Source organism: Meleagris gallopavo, chromosome 2 (genome assembly GCF_905368555.1).
Source record: "Meleagris gallopavo chromosome 2, MGAL_WU_HG_1.1, whole genome shotgun sequence".
Classification (NCBI taxonomy): domain Eukaryota; kingdom Metazoa; phylum Chordata; class Aves; order Galliformes; family Phasianidae; genus Meleagris; species Meleagris gallopavo.
The window spans coordinates 91785653-91803744 of record NC_139405.1 but is presented as its reverse complement, the minus strand read 5'-3'; the positions used below and the strand labels follow the sequence as shown (position 1 = coordinate 91803744).

The 18092-nt window shown below is 35.3% G+C and overlaps 1 protein-coding gene across 2 annotated transcripts in view; it reads right to left on the bottom strand.

The window, feature by feature from the left end:
* The window catches only part of SNTG2 (syntrophin gamma 2), a 247484-nt gene that overhangs the window by 113009 nt on the left and 116383 nt on the right, over positions 1-18092 (bottom strand). The window contains exons 3-4 of one of the 2 annotated variants that reach the window (XM_085217961.1): positions 12310-12366; positions 12156-12213 (exon numbers count right to left, since the gene is read on the bottom strand). In XM_085217961.1, the coding sequence (XP_085074087.1) occupies positions 12156-12213; positions 12310-12366 (115 nt within the window). The remainder of the gene's footprint in view (positions 1-12155; positions 12214-12309; positions 12367-18092) is intronic. The other variant, XM_010707897.4, reaches the window with a different exon arrangement.

Sequence of the window (18092 nt, the reverse complement as noted above, 5' to 3'; positions counted from 1 at the left end):
CTTTCCATGCAAAGAGAACTTGTTTAATATGGAATACAAATGTCATTTCTCACTAATGAAGGATTTTATTAAATTATGTGGAAACTGTGATTCACACTTTTCATTATTATTCTACAAAGGGAAATAGAAACCTCTGAAACTGCTTAGCAATTCCTTTCCCCTGAACAAATTTACAGGGACAGATATAATTAAAGAGGTTGTGTCTAGAATTTAATACAAATCTTTAACAAGAAGTTTGAGTTAGCTTTGTTCCTGAGACTAAGATAATACATTATTTCAGTAGGTTTCCTGTCTTACAAAATTAATGGGAATAATATAATGAAACTGCAAAGAAAACAATTCTACATAGACACAAACAATGGCATTTTTGAAGTGTATTCACCAGTGTTTTGTAGTTTTTGTTTTTGTTTTTTTTTTAGTAGAATTTGGGGATGTTTACCTCTTGAAATTTAGTACTTAATTGAAAGGAAATCTCTCATCCTACAAAGACTGACAAAGTTAAATGAAGCATATGGATAGTCTTGCATATGATTTTGTCGACTCCTGGCATGAGACTTTGAAGAATGTTAATAAACATAGTATTTTGAAAGATGAAAACAGCGAATCAGAGAATCACAGAATAATAGGGGTTGGAAGGGACCTCCAGAGATCATCGAGTCCAACCCCCCTGCCAAAGCAGGTTCCCTACACCAGGTCGCACAGGTAGGCGTCCAGGCGAGACTTGAATATCTCCAGAGAAGGAGACTCCACAACCTCCCTGGGCAGCCTGTTCCAGTGCTCCGTCACCCTCACCGTGAAGAAGTTCTTGTCCTGTCTCCACACACTGCTGAAGGTGTGTGAAGAAAGAAAGAAAGATAAGGAACAACAGCAAAACAACACAGAATATTCATACCATTTCTACAATATAGCTTTTGCCACCAAAAATGTTATACCTTTGGTACAAAACAGCATCTTTCCATTAGGTTTATATTTCCTATAGAATTTTCATCACTCTTTTAGCAGATAAAAACACCTTTTATTAGGCACACCGAGGAAAGACCTTAGCAAAGATTTCACCACATATTATAAAAACCATGCTACATGTGTTGTTGTTGGTCTTTACCTTACGTTTTTGTTTTTTTTTTAAATCATTTTTTGTACTTAAAAATATGCATACAATTTGTAACTGCTGCTATTAAAAATGGTTATCTATGCATACAAAGGCAACTGAACTGAAGTAGTTTGAAAACAAAAAGCAATTCAGAGTAGACTGTGTGGGTACCTGTTTTGCTAGAGGTAACAAATGCTACCTTAGGCATCTCAATACTAAATTTCTGTTCAGGATGTCAGTATTTATATACCAATACTGCGTCTGATTGAACTGATGTTCAAGCACTATACTAGAAGGTCAACGTTTCAGAGACTACCTCACTGCTTCTAATCAAGGCCTGCCTCTGCAGTCCTTTATGGCATTGCTGCATGATGTCAGTATGGCTTAGGATAAGGTGTGTAGGACCCAGACAACAGGAAGTGAAGTTTTGTGTGACAGATCAATGAAAAACAGAAAAAGTAAAATTACCAACACAGACAAAGATCTTGAGATCTAGTTCTAGAGAGCTAGTATATAGTTCAAGGATTGACATGACATGGCATGATATGACACAAAAAGGTATAAAATCTCAAGGAACTGAAACAGGTTGCTGAAGGATTGTAACTCAGCAATGCTGAAAATAAATCCCTTCCAGGGAGCAATGGAGGCTGAACATTCCCCATCTAGTTTCTGATGGTTTATACACTCATTGGCCATCCCACAGTGATGAGTACTGCAACAACCCTAGCTATTTACTGTAGAGATTATACAAAAAAATAGTATAGCTTAAGTGCACAATGTAATTATATGCTGCTTGTAGAGTCTCTATGCACAATTGAAGCTGTGCAGATAAAGAAAATAGGAGGAAGAGAGTTAAATGATGGATACCAAATGCTCTGTGAAGTGAAAAAAAAGAATAGAAAATAGGGAAAATCAGAGCGTTTGTTTCAGAAGTTAATTATACTGTAAAGTAACGCAATAATGTATACACCTCCATGGCTGTCGTTAGTATGGCCACTGATGGTACTCTGGCAAACTATACTTATAAGTCTGTGATGGAAAATTTTGGCTTGATTTACAATTTAAAATCCATGATGATTTATAACAAAAACATTTTTAACAAATCCAATTGTAGAGGACATGTCATAACGATGCATAAATCACAATATATTTTGCAAGTATATTAGAACTAAAGCTACCAGAAAAACTCCTTGTAAAGAGACAAAAAGAGAGTTTTATTCTCCCTCATTTTAAATTTGAAGACAAATAGCTATATCATCTCAAACTCTTCTGATGTTTTCATAAAGTTATACTTCTCTACATGAAAACAAAACAAAACAAAAAAACATTGTACAAGTGCAATGTTCCACTTTATATGGAACTTTGCTTCCCATTGGTAGCATTCTCATACAAAGGTGTCTATGAGAGGCTACTCAGCAATTATGAGTCACTATATATAATGATTCATAAAAATAAAATATTTGAGAATGAGCTTTGAGATACTAACTAACACACAGCCTTATTCAGAGAAACAGTAAATACAGATCATCTGGAATTCAGTGTGCTTCCTGATGATTTATGTGAAACGATATTTTATTTGTAATGAGTTGAATATGGTCAAAAAAAGATTTTCAAACGAAAACAAGCACAAAGTAGTAATTAGCAGAAGTGCACTGGGGTTTAAAAGAAAATTAAGAGTCTGCTACAACAATTAGTATTAAATCACCTTTACACCTTAATTACCTTTAAAAAAGGTTAAACATTGATTACATTTTGTACATTCGTGAAATTCACAGGGATACTGCAGTAGAAGGAAAACATTTATAACCCTTAAGGGGCTTCTAAAGAAGATACAAAATTTCTTATTCTTAATATGTTAGACTTGAAAATATATTCCCAAGAAAAACTGATCCATCATTGTAGTCCTTTGACAATGTATTAGTAATGCACAAAAACCATGCTGTTTGAAGCACACAATTAAGTTGATTACATGAATCTCCCAATTCATAAACTTAAATATATGTATTTCACCACAAAAAGAGAATTAAAATGAATAGCTAAGAAAGTATATGAATTGGAAAGAAAAAAATGCAGAAATTGTTATCTACGTAGAATTTAAGGGACTTCATAACATTATCCAGGTGTGTTGTTGTTTTTTCCTTCTCTCTCATGAATTGTACCACTGGTACAATTCAATTTATATTTTCTTGAAAATAAGCAGTTTTGTAACTGCATTTGTAATCAATATTTTAAAACAGAACTGCATTATTACCTTGTTAGAGACATTTTTTTAAACATAGAATAAGCTTTACAGGACTCAGATTTATTTCATCCATTCAAACAAAAAAAAAAAAATCCAAATTTCTATCCTTATTTCTCTTGTTGACCTTGAGGTTTCCTTAGCTCAGTCTTCTTATTCCTTATAAGTGTCCAGTTTATCATGTAACAAAAAGCTATATGTCAATAATGCAATGTTTCATAAAACATCCATGTAATTATTCTAATGTGCCAGGTTCTCCATGCTAAATTCAGAGGGACTTCTCTTTCCAGTCATTCCAGTGGATAGCCTATGGAGTAGGCAACCATTGATCATTTTGTGATCCTAGAAGTACCACATTTAAATGGAGACCCAGTCAGAAATCACTTCTAAATCCTTAGTGTACACAAGCCAGAAGAAATGAAGCTCAACACAGTGTAAGAATCAAATCAATGTGAGATGCGGGTAGGATGACAGAGATAAGGCAGGTAGCGGAGTAGGCAGAGACTGAATACAACAAGGACAACATGTTTGGAGAGTCAATAATAGACCTTACATGGCTGAAGAAGTAGAATATTCAGCTGTGATAAGAAAACTGCCATTTCCCTGGCAATTCTGAGCTCAATACTCCTGATTATGAATGTCTTAATGGTAAAATGAATCTCCACCTAACTCATAGAAGGCCACTGAATAAAAATACTACTCTCAATAGATTAGGGAGCACTGAGAAGCTGAAACCTTCTTGCAGACAATATTTTAGCTGGCACTTTGCCTAGCTGTATAGCGTACAGCATTCTATCTGCAAAATTAACAGAAAATAAAACTGGTTTGGTCTTGAAAATGAAGAACAAAAAGAACTACAAGATACACAGACACCAGAGATGTAACCAAGAAAGATGTGAGGATCTGAGCAAGAACTACACTGACGTGTAGATTTCCTTACCGCGTGGCATACATGTGCATGTAACTGATAATAAGAATTTTCTAGGACAGTGCATATGCCAACAACTTTAAATTCCTTCTGATTTTGTTCAATTTAAGAAGTACTAGAAAATACAGAATAACTGCATATATTCCTGGAAATGATCAATTCACAAAGTACACTGTATGCAAACTCCTTTGTCTTCTGGATATTCATGCATACTGCTATTATTACCAAAAAGGCACTGAGAAAAACCTAAGGGTCCTTCTGGTGGACAAGTTGGCCAGCAATCAACAATGTGTCCTTGCCAACAGTACCCTGCAGTAGCTTGATCTACATAAAGACAAGTGCTGCCCACAGGTCAACAAAGGTGATCCATTACCTTTGCTCAGCAGAGACACATCCACATCTGCAATGTCGTGTCTGGTTCTGTGCTCTCCAGTACAACAAAGATGTGATCTTACTGAAGCAAGTCAAGTGAAGTGCCATAAATAAAGATATTTGAAATGAAAACAGGATTTAGTTTAATTATTTGATTCTCAGATGTTGATTTCTCTCAGAATAATCCTTCATATGCCACTCATCTAAGTTTCTGGAGCATTTTTTTGTGGAAAGAAACCTAGGTATTGATTTCTAATTCCTGTTGCTAGAAGAGCTAAAGTGATACGGGAAGGTATTACCAGAAAATAATAGGCAGCAAGAAGAGCAAACAATCCTATATTGAGAGTAGGTAGATTTTCTTACAAGGGAAATTAAGTAGAATCATTTCTCAAAATTATACGTCACAGCAGAATCCAATGCAAAAAGGGAACTGAGTCCACTGAAAAAACAAAAAAAAAAAACAAAAAAAAAAAACCTTAAATGATGGACATTTCTAACCATATGTATTTCAATTTCTTAGTGTCATATTCAGTAATGTGCTGAAATATGAATTCCTCTGCTCCATTATTATTGTCTATTTTCTTCACTGATTTGATATTTCTATCTGCATCTGTTTATCTCTGTGATTTCCCACCTCATTTTCTATTATTTTCAGAGTGTCCCTGTTGCCTTAGCCTGGCAATCAGCTAAACACTACACAGTCTTTTGTTCATTCACCCCCTTCCCAGTGGGATGAGGAGAGAATCAAAAATTAAAAAAAAAAAAAAAAATTAGAACTCCTAGATTGAGATAAAAACAATGTCCTAAGACAGAAAAGGAAATGAGAAATAACAGTAGTAATATATATATATATATATATTTTTTTTTTTCCACAAAACAATTACTCTCTACCCACCAACCAGTGCCCAGCCAGTCTCAGAACAGCAGCTTGCCTCCCAGCCAGCCCCATGCAGTTTTATAGTTTTTTTCATGTGATGTGATATGCTATGTAACAACCATTTGTCCAGTTTAGTTCAGCTGTCCTGGTTTGGTCACCTTGCAATTCCTTGTGCACCCCCAGTCCCCTCACTGGCAGGACAGTACGAGAATCTCTGTGCAGCTCTGTGCAGCACTGCTCAGCAACAACAAAAAACATTAGTGTCTTATCAACAATTTCCTCCTAAAGCCAAAGCATGGCATCATAGCAGACACTATGAAGAAAACCAGCCTCAAGGGCTGTAACTCTCACTCACTCTGGTCTTACTTATGTTTTCCTAATGTTTATTAATCTTATGGGAAGGTGGGAAGGCATGGAAAAAAGATGTGGTAACAAGAAAAGGAGAGAGTTTTTTTTTTGTTTGTTTTTTTTTTTTTTTTTTTTTTTAATTGTGGCCTTTCAATACAGAAAGGGAACTTATATGATGGATAGAGACTTTTTACCAGGATTTGTAGTGACAGGACAAAAGACAACAAATTTTAAACTGAAAGAGAATCAGAATTGTAGAATAGCTTGTGTTGGAAGGCACCTTTAACATCTAGTTCCAACCCCCTTGTTATAGGCAAGGACACCTACCTCTAGACCAGTTGCTCAAAACTCTCATCCAGCCTGGCAGAAGGTTATGTACACAAGAATTTAATTAGGTTTAACAAGGTTAAGTGCAAGGTGTTGCACTTGGGTCAAGGCAATCCCAGGTACGTATACAGACTGTGAGAAGAATTCCTTGAGAGCAACCCTGCAGAGAAAGACATGAGGGTCTTGGTGGATGAAAAGCTGGACATGAAGCAGCATTATGCACTTGCAGTCAAGAAGACCAACAGTATCCTGAGCTGCATCAAAGGAGGAGTGGCCAGCATGGAGCAGGAAGGCATTGTCCCCCTATGCTCTGTCCTTGTGAGGACTCATTTGGAGTCCTGCATTCAAGTCTGGGGCTCCTAGTATAGGAAGGATGTAGAGCTGTTGGAGTCTAGAGGAAGGCCATGAAGATTATCAGAGAGCTGGAGCACCTCTCCTATGAAGAAAGAGATTGTCCAGCTTGGAGAAGGCTCCAGGGAGAACTCGCTGCAACTTTCCAGTACTTGAAACTCAGGTGGGAGACTGAGTTTTTACACGGTCTGATAGTGATAGGACAACAGGAATGCCTTTAAACTAGAAAACGGGAGATTTAGATTTGTTGTTAGAAAGAATGATTAATATCACTTGTAGAAATCTTACTGAGCTGAGTAACATAGACAAATTATGAATATGTAGCATCATATAAGGATATAAATTAATAACAAATCTGACATCTTCAGTCTTTTTAACAAAATTGTGTAACAGTTTCCATTAAATGCTGTTAGAGATTGCAAGAAAGTTTTAAATGCTTTAGAGGTGAAGACAAATTTGCAGACTAAATGGGAATGCCTGAAATAACTGAAGTACATGTGTTAGAAGAGATACAAAGAAGAGATGTAATTCTTAAACTAGCCTAGAAAGTCTTTAGTTCAGAAATCAGTAAGGAAAGATAAGAATAGTGAAAAGATGAGAAGTCGTACTTTTCTGAAGTTGCTGAAGGATGTTATTAAATTTCTCATATTATTTCATTTGACGGTATCTCCAAACAGTTTGTTACATTTGCTCTTTCCATCAAATATTCTACATTATTCTTGACTATGCTTCAGCCCAAATAATCTAAATGAGTTTTACTCTGACTTTAATTAATATTTTTCAGTGCAGAAGGAATCTTTGTTACAGATTAGAAGATGGTTTCTGGCTAGCTGCTTGCTTTTCCAGTTTCTGTACTAAAACACCGTGATAAAAGAAAACTCCAAATCCAGGGTCCAAAATACCATCCATCTTAGAAGGACAATTTATCTGAGTGAACATGTATGACATAGTTCTCTAATTTCACAAGGAGGAAAAACTATCATATACATTTATTTTCAGTATGGACTGTAGTGGTAACAAATTCAAAAAGTAACGCTAAATTTATTTCATTAGATTTCTGCAATTCATCAGAAGAAGGGAAACAGAAGAGAGAATACAAATTATAAGTGTAAATGAAATTCTAAGGTCTTTTTTTTTTTCACTCAACTGCTAAATGGAGCAGATGATAATTGAAGAAATAACACTTTTTTCATACCTTTTCCTAGTTTCTAGTTTCAAGTTTAGAATACATGAATAATAGCTATAATATTAGAGGTTCACTGAAATTTTACAAAGTTTTCAGATTTTATCAACCTTTTTGGTTGAGAAACTGTGAAATGCACCTTCCAAAGAGAAGACTCATCACAAAAACCTAAAGAACTGAACTAAAATTCCAAGCTACATTTTAGCCAAGCAGAAGGAAGGAAAAAAAGATTCAAATTAACCTAAAATGAGAATACTTTGGCTTTCTCTATAAAAATTTCTTGGATTCATCAATTTCTAAATCTATCAAAAGAAAAACAGCACATATTCTATAACAAAATAAATTTAAAAAATATTTCATCCTATTTTTCTTGTCTGGTAAAGGAAATGAATTTCTGGTAACTGATAAGAAAATGTTACTGTTCTAAAAACAATTCCCAAGTCAGATTTTAATGACATACCTGCTCAGTTAAATAAACACATAAAAATTAACCACTGCATCCTTCTAACCAGAGCACTCCTTAGACTTAGGTCTAAGGACTTAGGTCACTCATGCTTCAAATCAACAAACACCAATAGTATAAACTGTTCAGCTCAGTAACTTAAATATCTATATGCATCCCACTACATATATAATGACACCTGTTTATATAACTGCACCTCAAGTACGTTCTTCCTTATGCTCAGAGACGGCCTTGTATTTAGCATTCACTTTCATGAGCGTAAGGCATAGCAAGTTTTTGATCCATTCTGGCTTCCTTACAAAGCCCTTCACCTGGGCTTAAATCTTTCTTAATCTTGACCTTATTAAATTGAAACTGTAAGGCTGCTGAATCCAGGCTAAGTAGATCTGCAGCAATAAAGAATAATCTATGAATATCACCACTATCTGCTGTGCAGCTTGTTTGTAATCTCAAGCTGTGCCCAATGAATGATTTATTGGTTACTCTAGCTGTAACAACTTTGTGGACAACTGGAGTAAGCACAGAAAAAATACTTATGTGAGCAACATCACATATGCTTACATATCAAACCATCTTTGCTTGGCATGTATGTGTAAGTGAAACTGCTATAAGCCCTCATCAAACTGACACTGTGTCCTCCAAACAGATGGTCCTGAGTGCAGGCAGCCAGGATGTAATAGCTGGATACAGACTGTGTTTGGAGAGTGCAGGGTTTCAAGCCAAGAAGGTTTCAGTGGCTGAATGTCCAGAGTTTGTTCTAATCCTGTCAGGGTATATGTGAACTCCCCTCAGAAATGGACTAAACACATTAAATATTGTCACCTTTTATCACAGAAGGTGGGAAAATGCTTTCAAAGTAAAGTTTGAGAACCAATTTGGCTCTCAAGAGAAGATCCTTTGTGAAACTGGCAAAATGCAAACTATCCTTATTCTGCCAGGTTTTATTCAATTTTATTTATCTATTTTAATCACGCCTCAATGAGCTGTACCCACTGTTCTGTTTCTTCATTGATACTTGTCTCACTTCACATGTTTTATGAGATGCAGGCAGAGCTCACAAGCAGCAGACAGTAATTACAGCAGCACTCACAAAGATGGAAATTTGTATCAAAGTAACCAAAAGTGACTGCTAACTTGGTAACTCTGTAACATAAAACAGAAATTAAACTGCTTGACCATAATAATATATTACTTTAGTAGTTAAAATATCCTGTACTGTATGCAACTAAAGTCACTTGCAGTTATGAATAAATTATATTTCAGTCTGTTAATATTTACAGCCTCTACCCTTTGGCAAGTTCATAAAGATTTACTTAGTAATTATGGATTGGAATAACAAATACCAGAAAGAAATTTTAAACATAGGAAAGCTTGTAAAATTTAATCCTATATAAGAATTCTTTAAAATATACTTCACATATCTGACAAATTTTCTTACAGGTTTACTATATATCAAGTAAGCCTGAACAATCTGTTTCCTTTCCAAGTTCAAGATATTCACTTGCACGTCTCTAAGAATAGTACTCTATACTTTTTTGACTGTAAAATTACTGCACACTTTACCATAAATAAAGTTAATACTGATTATAACACACTTATTGAAATAATGTATATCTAGAAGCTATTAACAAAACACCAACATTATTATCTAATGATTGACTCTATCTTAGATTCAACAATGAAAATCAGTTCTGTTAAATTTCACCTGAGAAAAGAATTAGAGAAAGAATGATTCAGTTTTGGAAAATCTTACTAAGAAGCTTCAACATCAACATTATCTTTTCAAAAGAAAAAGCTGGGAGATTATTAGTAATGTAGCTAATATTCTGAGTCAACAGGACAACTGGACACATGAGCAAGAGGGAAAAAAATCCTACCTTTGGAAGTGATTTTTTATGTGAAGTGATTTTAAAATGACTCTGAGGCTAATTATATCACTTTCATTTAGAATTAATAAACATGTTTGCATTTACTTTTTCTCATTCAGTCTGGGACAGGACTTCTGTCCCTCTAAAATTAACTTTAATAAAAGCTTTGTCAATATGAAAAAGACATAACTTTTGTTAGAATGGAAGACAGAATCCACAGAGGAACGTAAAGTGCCTAAATTCAGGGATGAGTCAGCAGCATCAGCACAACTCACTTTTCCTCAATCCTGTGGAGAAGCATAGAGGCTGAGAGAAAATTCAGGACAGTCTTTATTGCAATTATCAATACACTGGGACATCAGTCTCTAGTACTGAAGGACTACTTATCCTTCAGAAATATAAAGCTAAGCTCTTGAATTGAGTTTTTGTGCAAGTTTCTGTCTTACAGAACAGTCATAATGAAAGAAAATCAAATCAAATAGAGTGGTCCATGACATTCATTTGAACATGAGAGCCTGTTTTGGCAAGGGGGTTGGACTAGATGATTTCTAGAGTTTCCTTCCAACCTTTACAATTCTGTGATTCTGTTATAAACACTGTCGTCACAGCTGAGTCTGTAAGCAAGTCAAAACTGTAACTGAAGTATTTAATACCACCACTGTTACAGAATTTAGGAAATTTAAAGAGGACATAAATATTTCTAAATACTTTAGATAGTATAAAATTTGTACAAGTATAAAACAAGAAACAATTTCTTTATCCTATTATACTCTCCACTTTTGGAACTATAAAATAGCACTGTATCCAAAATATAGTTGGAAACATGACTTTGCAGTACTGCCATACAACAGTTATTAAATTTCACAAAAGGTAGCAAGTTATCAGATATTTTAAGAAATCAAAATTTTTTTCAGTAGGAAGAATTTTACTAACATAAGTTTAGCTAAATTAGTAAAATCCCTCATAGTAAAATTCTATTTTCAAATCTTAAAGTCACCTGTGAAGCTACCTTATCAGATTCACCACTATTAGTACTCACACAATGAAAATCCATTATTAAATTATTCCCATTATAAACACACAGATTTTCTGTCCAAAATGCAGTTGGAGATAAAACTGTCACTCTCACACTCAAAATTTCCTCTCTTTATATCCAACATGGATATTTTTTCCTATATCCCTTCATATATATATTAGTATTTAAATATGCATATATGTAAATATGGGGAGAAAGAATGCACATATGCACAGAATACTTCTTTTCCCTTAAATAATACTATCAGATTGTTTCCTGCAAAATTAAAGCATTAGAATCATATAATTGTGTAATGACCATGATCATAGAACATCTTGAGTTGGAAGGGACCCATAAGATCACTGAGTCTAACTCCTTCTACCAAGACCACCAAAAATCCAAGCCCTATGTTGTCGAAACACTCCTTGAAATCTGGCAGCTCAGTGCTATGACCACAGCCCTGGGGAGCCTGTTCCAACCATCCAGTGATGTAGAACCTTTTGCTAATACTTGCCACAACCCAACTCCTGAGACACAGCTCCATGACATTCCTTCAGGCCCTGTCCCTATCATCTGAGAGCAAAGCTCAGTGCTGCCCTCTGCTCCCTGAGAAGAGCTGCAGCAGCCATGAGATCTCCCTTCAGCTCATAATTACCATTAGAAATCACCTTCTGTTTGCAAGTAGGCAAAGTCATTCGTTACTGTGTGGGGAAAAAATATGTTCAGTTTATTTATTTTATTCTCTGGGTTATTAAACTTAAGTGTATTGATACATTTCCTAAGTCATAATTTTGTTTTCACAAATAGTGTTAAATGCTTTGTCTACTACACAACTGTCTCACTGCAGTTAAATGTATGTTTTTGGGAGCTGTTACTTACCAGGAAAATTTCAAGCTCAGTTCCTGAAGACATGGACAGATTACAGATTTTAAATTCAACACAGAAGACAAGTTGGACATTTAAAGAAAGGCTTAAAGACACTGATGCTGGAATGAGTCATAAATATATTTTTAGTCTATAGAACATTTGATATTAAAAAGAAATCATGTATACTACAGTACTATACATTTAAATAACAGAAATATATGTTTTACCTGCTTGGTCTTTAAACATTTTTGATATGACGACAGGCACTTTGTGCTCAGCACCACCCTGTAAAAGATGCATATCTGTCATGAGACCACAATCAAGGCTGAAGTGAACTAGTCAAACTAAAAAATAAGAGAAGAAAGAAGACATTTTTCATACCTTTATGCTTAAGCCCAAGCCACCAACTGGTTGTCTATGAAGTGTAACAGTTCTGTGCTTTAAAAAATTGCAGAAAAAAATAAATTTAGGTAAAAACACAATATTTGAATAGGCACAGAAGATGCTTTAAAGTGCTTTCTACTTAAAAAAAATAAAATAATAATAATAATAATTTTCAGTGGTACCCTGGAAATGATATGATCAAGTTCTGTTCTGAAGTACCATTCAACACTGATTCATAGGCATTTATTTAATTCCTTAACACAGAGAACATAGCTGGTCAATGAACTCTACATGCAGACTTTTAATATATTTTTCTACCACTGACGTGATATTCTTCCTAAAAAGAAATTTTCACTTACTTTTGCTTTATTTCGACAAATGCTTTCATGAGAAAACTATGAAGAGATTTGAGATGCATGTTTTCATAATTTATCTTCTTCAGCTGCTATCAGGCTCGCACATGATATTTATTCTCATGTTTCCATCACAAACACTGTTGTCTTCTAATCGTTATCTTCAGTCATATGCTATTTTTGCAGCATATGCTAAAAGACTTTTTGTGATTGTCTGCATTATCTTCTTGCATTTCATGTTTAAGTGCATAAAGAAGATAAACGTTTATTGATATCTTTCTGTAGCAGCCTATCAGACGTTTAATAGTACACTGAATTCGATGTTTCGTTAATGTGCAAATCATGGTGACTGACAACGCAATAATATCAGCTCATCCACTGATAATAATTACAGAGCTAAAAGAACTTTTTTGCAACATACTGAACAATAGTGCATATAATGACACCTTTCAAGAATTAGAATGGCAGTTCCTGAATGTGTAAAATTGTGTGGCCAGCAGGAGCAGGGAAGTAATCATCCCCCTCTACTCAGCACTGGTGAGGCCGCACCTCGAGTACTGTGTTGTTTTGGGCCCTTTGCTACAAGAAAGGCCCTGGAATGTGTCCAGAGAAGGGCAACAAAACTGGCGAGGGTCTGGAGCACAAGTCTTATGAGGAGCAGCTGAGGCAGCTGGAATTGTTTAGTCTCGTGAAGAGGAGGCTCAGGAGAGACCTCATTGCACTCTACAACTTCCTGAAGGGAGGCTGTAATGAGGAGGGGTTTGGCTTCTTCTTCCAGGCAACAAACAGGACCTGAGGAAATGGCCACAAGTTGTACAAGAGGAAGTTTAGATTAGACGTAAGGAAGAACTTTTTCTCTCAGAGTGTGGTCAGGCAATGGAATGCCTGCCTGGGGAGGTGGTGGAGTCACCATCCGTGGCAAGTCAAGAGGCATCTGGATGAGGAGCTAGGAGATATGATTTAGTGCTTGTGGTAGCATTGGTAATGGAAATGATCTTGCAGGTCATTTCCAACCTGGTAATTCTATGATTATATGATTTTGTTTTGCTATTCTTTATACCAGAGTTCATATACGATATCAATTTTATATGTACATATCTTGTTTAGGTATTTTATGATTTCACTACGTCAGACAAACATTAATTAGCTGAAGTCCACAAGTAATTTTTTGTTTGTTTGTTTGTTTTTCCTAACACCCACCTTGCCAGAATTAGGTTTGTTTTAATTCAGGAAAAGGGAACATGATGCATGATTTCAGTTTCATTTTAGGAAGGTAAAACTAATGTAAACATATTTCCTTGCAGTGAGAAAGACCTTCTCAAAGAAGAGATGTTAGACAGTTGTAATGGAAATAAACCTTAGGGATGAAAACAAAGCAGTAAGGAACCCAGAGCCATATAATTCTATAGTAGGGTCCTCCAAAATTCTCCCAGTAGTCCCTGCAGAGCTGGGGAGATAACGTTTCAATGCCTACCTTAAAGAAATGGCTCCAGGAGTACAGATTCAAGTTCATCAGAAACTTGAGTATTTTTGAAATAAGGGGAGACTGTATGTGAAGCACCAAATTCATCTGGACTATAAAAGTACCAAAACTGCTTGTACTTAAAATACAGAAATGCTGTAACTAAAGTTCTAAACTGTAGTGTTAGAAAAGTTTATAAGAGAGAAGTTAGTGCAATTGTGTTGCATCCATTATGGATATAAACAGAAAAATTCTATATCCAGAAATGAAGGATAGTTACAGTGATTTTACAGGAAATGTAAAAACAGAATGCTAGTAAGTAAATCAAAATTATACCAAATCTGAACTAAAGAGAGGTGTAAACACTCTGGAGATGTAGGGGAAAAAAACAAAAAACAAAAAACTATAACAATATGTAAATTATATAAGAAAGGCAATATAGGCTAGATAACGAGCACAGTGAATGCTGTGTGCTAAAGAGAACTTAAGGCTCAAAACTAGTAAGCCAACTACCTCAAGAAGTAAAACATTTTCCACGGATTTAAGAATTTGCATTAATGACTAGGATAACAATGACTGCAACATGAAGACAGGCAATTGGAATATGAAATATAACACTGATAACAGACTTTGCATAGTTTCAGATCAAATACTCATAAGGGCATAGCACAATAACAGTCTCTATCAGTTACTGTTTCATGGAGCCTCACAAGACTAGACTAAATACTTGCCCTACTGTTTAAGCATGCAGGATACAGTGTAAACTTTCACAGTTGAAAAACTACTCTGTAATGGAACTGCTATGCTCTTACTATTCAACATTTATGCTGTGATGATCTCTAAAAGGGAAGCATACAAACTTAGGAAGCTTGCTGAAAGGTAGAATAAAGGGGGGCAGCTTAGAAAATTAAAATTTCATAGGCAGCATAAGGCTACCGCACTAGAAGCACAGAGCTACTGAATGGTACTTATTAGAAAGGCTTAACTGAGCAAAAAGGGAAACAGGCAGGAGGTTGAAAGGTTATTAGAAGAAAAGAGTGGTAGACATCATCTTCAAACAAAGTCAGGAATATAAACAAATAAAGTGAAAAACAGAATCAAGCAGTACCAGAAGTGAGAAATTCAACAGCTACAAAAAAGAATTACAATTCATAATAAATCTTCAAATCTACTAGGAGCAAGAAGTCTGCCTAAGAAATCACAGGGCTGATTTATGATCAAGATATAAAAGGTATACTCAGAGGAATGAAAGATAAAATAACACTTTTTATTAGGGCTTTGTGTAAAAGAGACAAGAAAAATTCCTCCAGCATTCATTGTAGTATAAAGGAGGTACAGATCTGAATTTGAAATCATTTCAGAAGCAAAGTGACTAAATAACAGTACCAAATCACCAGGGTTCGACAGCATTCACCGTAGTCTTAAAGGTACTCACGGATTAAACAAAGTATAGAATCACAGAAGATCCTGAGTTGGAGAATAGCAGGACAATTCCTTCCCTAATCCTGCTGGCCACATCATTTTTGTTGATGCTAGGATGATGCTGGCTTTCTTGACCACCTGGTCATGCTGCTGGCTCGTGTTTAGTCAATTAATGGCCAGCACCCCTGGGTACTTTTCTGCTATGCAACTTTCTAGACTCTCTTCCCCAAGTCTGTAGTGTTGCATGCGGTTGTTGTGATCCAAGCACATGACCCAGAGCTTAGCCTTGCTGAATGCAATAACAGCTAAGTCGGCTCATTGATTCAGCGGATCCAGATTCCTCTGCTGAGCCTTCCTACTCTCAAAGCAGAACAACAGTCCCGCCCAACTTGGTGTTATCTGCAAACTTACTGAGGGAACACTCTATCCTCTCATCCAGATCACTAATAGAAATATTAAACAAAACTTTATAAAATGTTCATTTCCTCCCAAAACTTGCAATTCAGGAATCTTTTTGAAGAGAAGCACAGAGATAAACACTCACTGCAGAAGTCCAATTAGAACTACGATTTTTTCTAAATATAGAAGACTAATGGAATTTGTAATTTGAAATAGTATTCTAAACAGTTTTATGTAGTGCTATAATAATATATATTCCAAGGATATGGATTATCAACAGATATTTTCATAAAAATGCTGCATTATACAGTGCATGAAATTTAAACAAACATAAATCTTGGATGTTTTGGCCAATGGAAATGTTCCTTATAAAAAAACAAAAAAAACAAAACAAAAACAGAAACTGAAACTAAACTGGAACTAAAAAATAGTTCCCATACATAAGATGATTTCCTTTCTTCCAAGGCGGATACTTCACTCTTTGCATTCTTCAGAAATTTTTTTCTGTGGTGTTTCAAATAATCTCTTTACATTTATCACTAAGCAATCTTATTCAATCACAGATTCAGCTGTAATATCTCCCGATCTGTGAAAACAACTTCTCAACTAGTTAACATGCCCAAGGAAACCTATTTGATTGCTCTTACTGACATACCTTCCTGAACGTCATGGTTCAAATTGAATTAATTCAATCACCTGTTCCAACTCTTACTTTGCCAACTGTCACAATTATCTCTGCTCCACTACATAGAACTTAAAAGCCAGTATGAAAAACAATCCATTCTGCCTAACACACCCAAGTAAAACTTTTGTCTCATTCCAAAGACAGTACCACTCATGGAGTAACATTTACTCTGCAGGAGATTAGATCATAATCCACCAGCTTTATAACTCATCAGTGTATATAGCTCGGCAACAGGGTCTGTATCTTGGAACAATAACATGTTTACAAACAACTGCATAGCAGAAAAAGCTGTCAAAAATATGAATAGCAGAAATAATTTTGACCAAACCTAAGATACTGACAGCCATAGTCTACACGTAAAAAGTTTACCTCTGGAGAGGTCTTTTATATCTCTATTCCTTCATATGCAATGGCATGACTGGTGCTTAATGGGCAATGTGAGAAGGCAATTACAGTCCTTATTTTTGTTAGTTAGATTTTTAACAAGATTTTATATCCCCTGTAATGCCTGACTATTTTATCTTTATTACCAAGTTGTTAAAAAATAAGACTAGCACTTGTGGAAAAAGATCTTTCATTAGAAATGATCTTAATGAACAATGGGATTTCAGAAAGAAATAGTGCTTGAAGCACTACACATGCATTGATATAAATAGATACATCTGGAAAAGATGCACCGTATTTCCTTCAGTCTGCAAGAAAATTTTATTCAATATTTTTCATTATGCAAGAAAATAGACTATTCCCAAGTATCAAACTGAAGGAACATCAGAATATCTTTTTTGTTTGTTTGTTTGTTTAAAATGTTCTAAGAAACAAGCTCATTCACAATGGCTACAATAGATTGTAAGACAAAGTTCATCAAGGTTCATTGTTGTTTTTTTTTCTTTCACTTCATCAATATAAGATCACTGTGCCAAGTCTAGAGGCATCCATCTGGACTGTCCTGTCACTGGGCAGGAAGGTCACATGAGGAATCACTTTGCTGGCTACTCGTCTGGAGTGAGCATCTCCCCACTGCAGGACCTACATGCTGAGTCACTCATCAACACTGAACACAGCAATCACTAAATTTCTTTGGTACCTGAGCCCATCTAGTCCCCATAGTCCAACAACAATAGGCTATTATTAACTTAACACAAACAAACCTTTAAACAGTGTAACTGGATAAACAGAATGATAGGAAAACAAAAGCAAAGAAACCATTCACTTACTACCACGTTGTTTTGGGTACATTTTTGTCAGATGAATAATCTTTATTTCCACTAGTGTTCTACCTATTGTTTATTGGAGACAGTAGCCTCAAAAAGTATCCTTAGTTGTTGAAAGTAAGGTAACAGTTTTAGTACAGGTACTACATGGCAGGTTAAAAACAGAAATAAAAGCCTATCTTAGTAAACAATGTCCATAAGAGCAGAGGTAGTCATCCAAACCCTTGGGGAAACACGCAGGGAGAAAA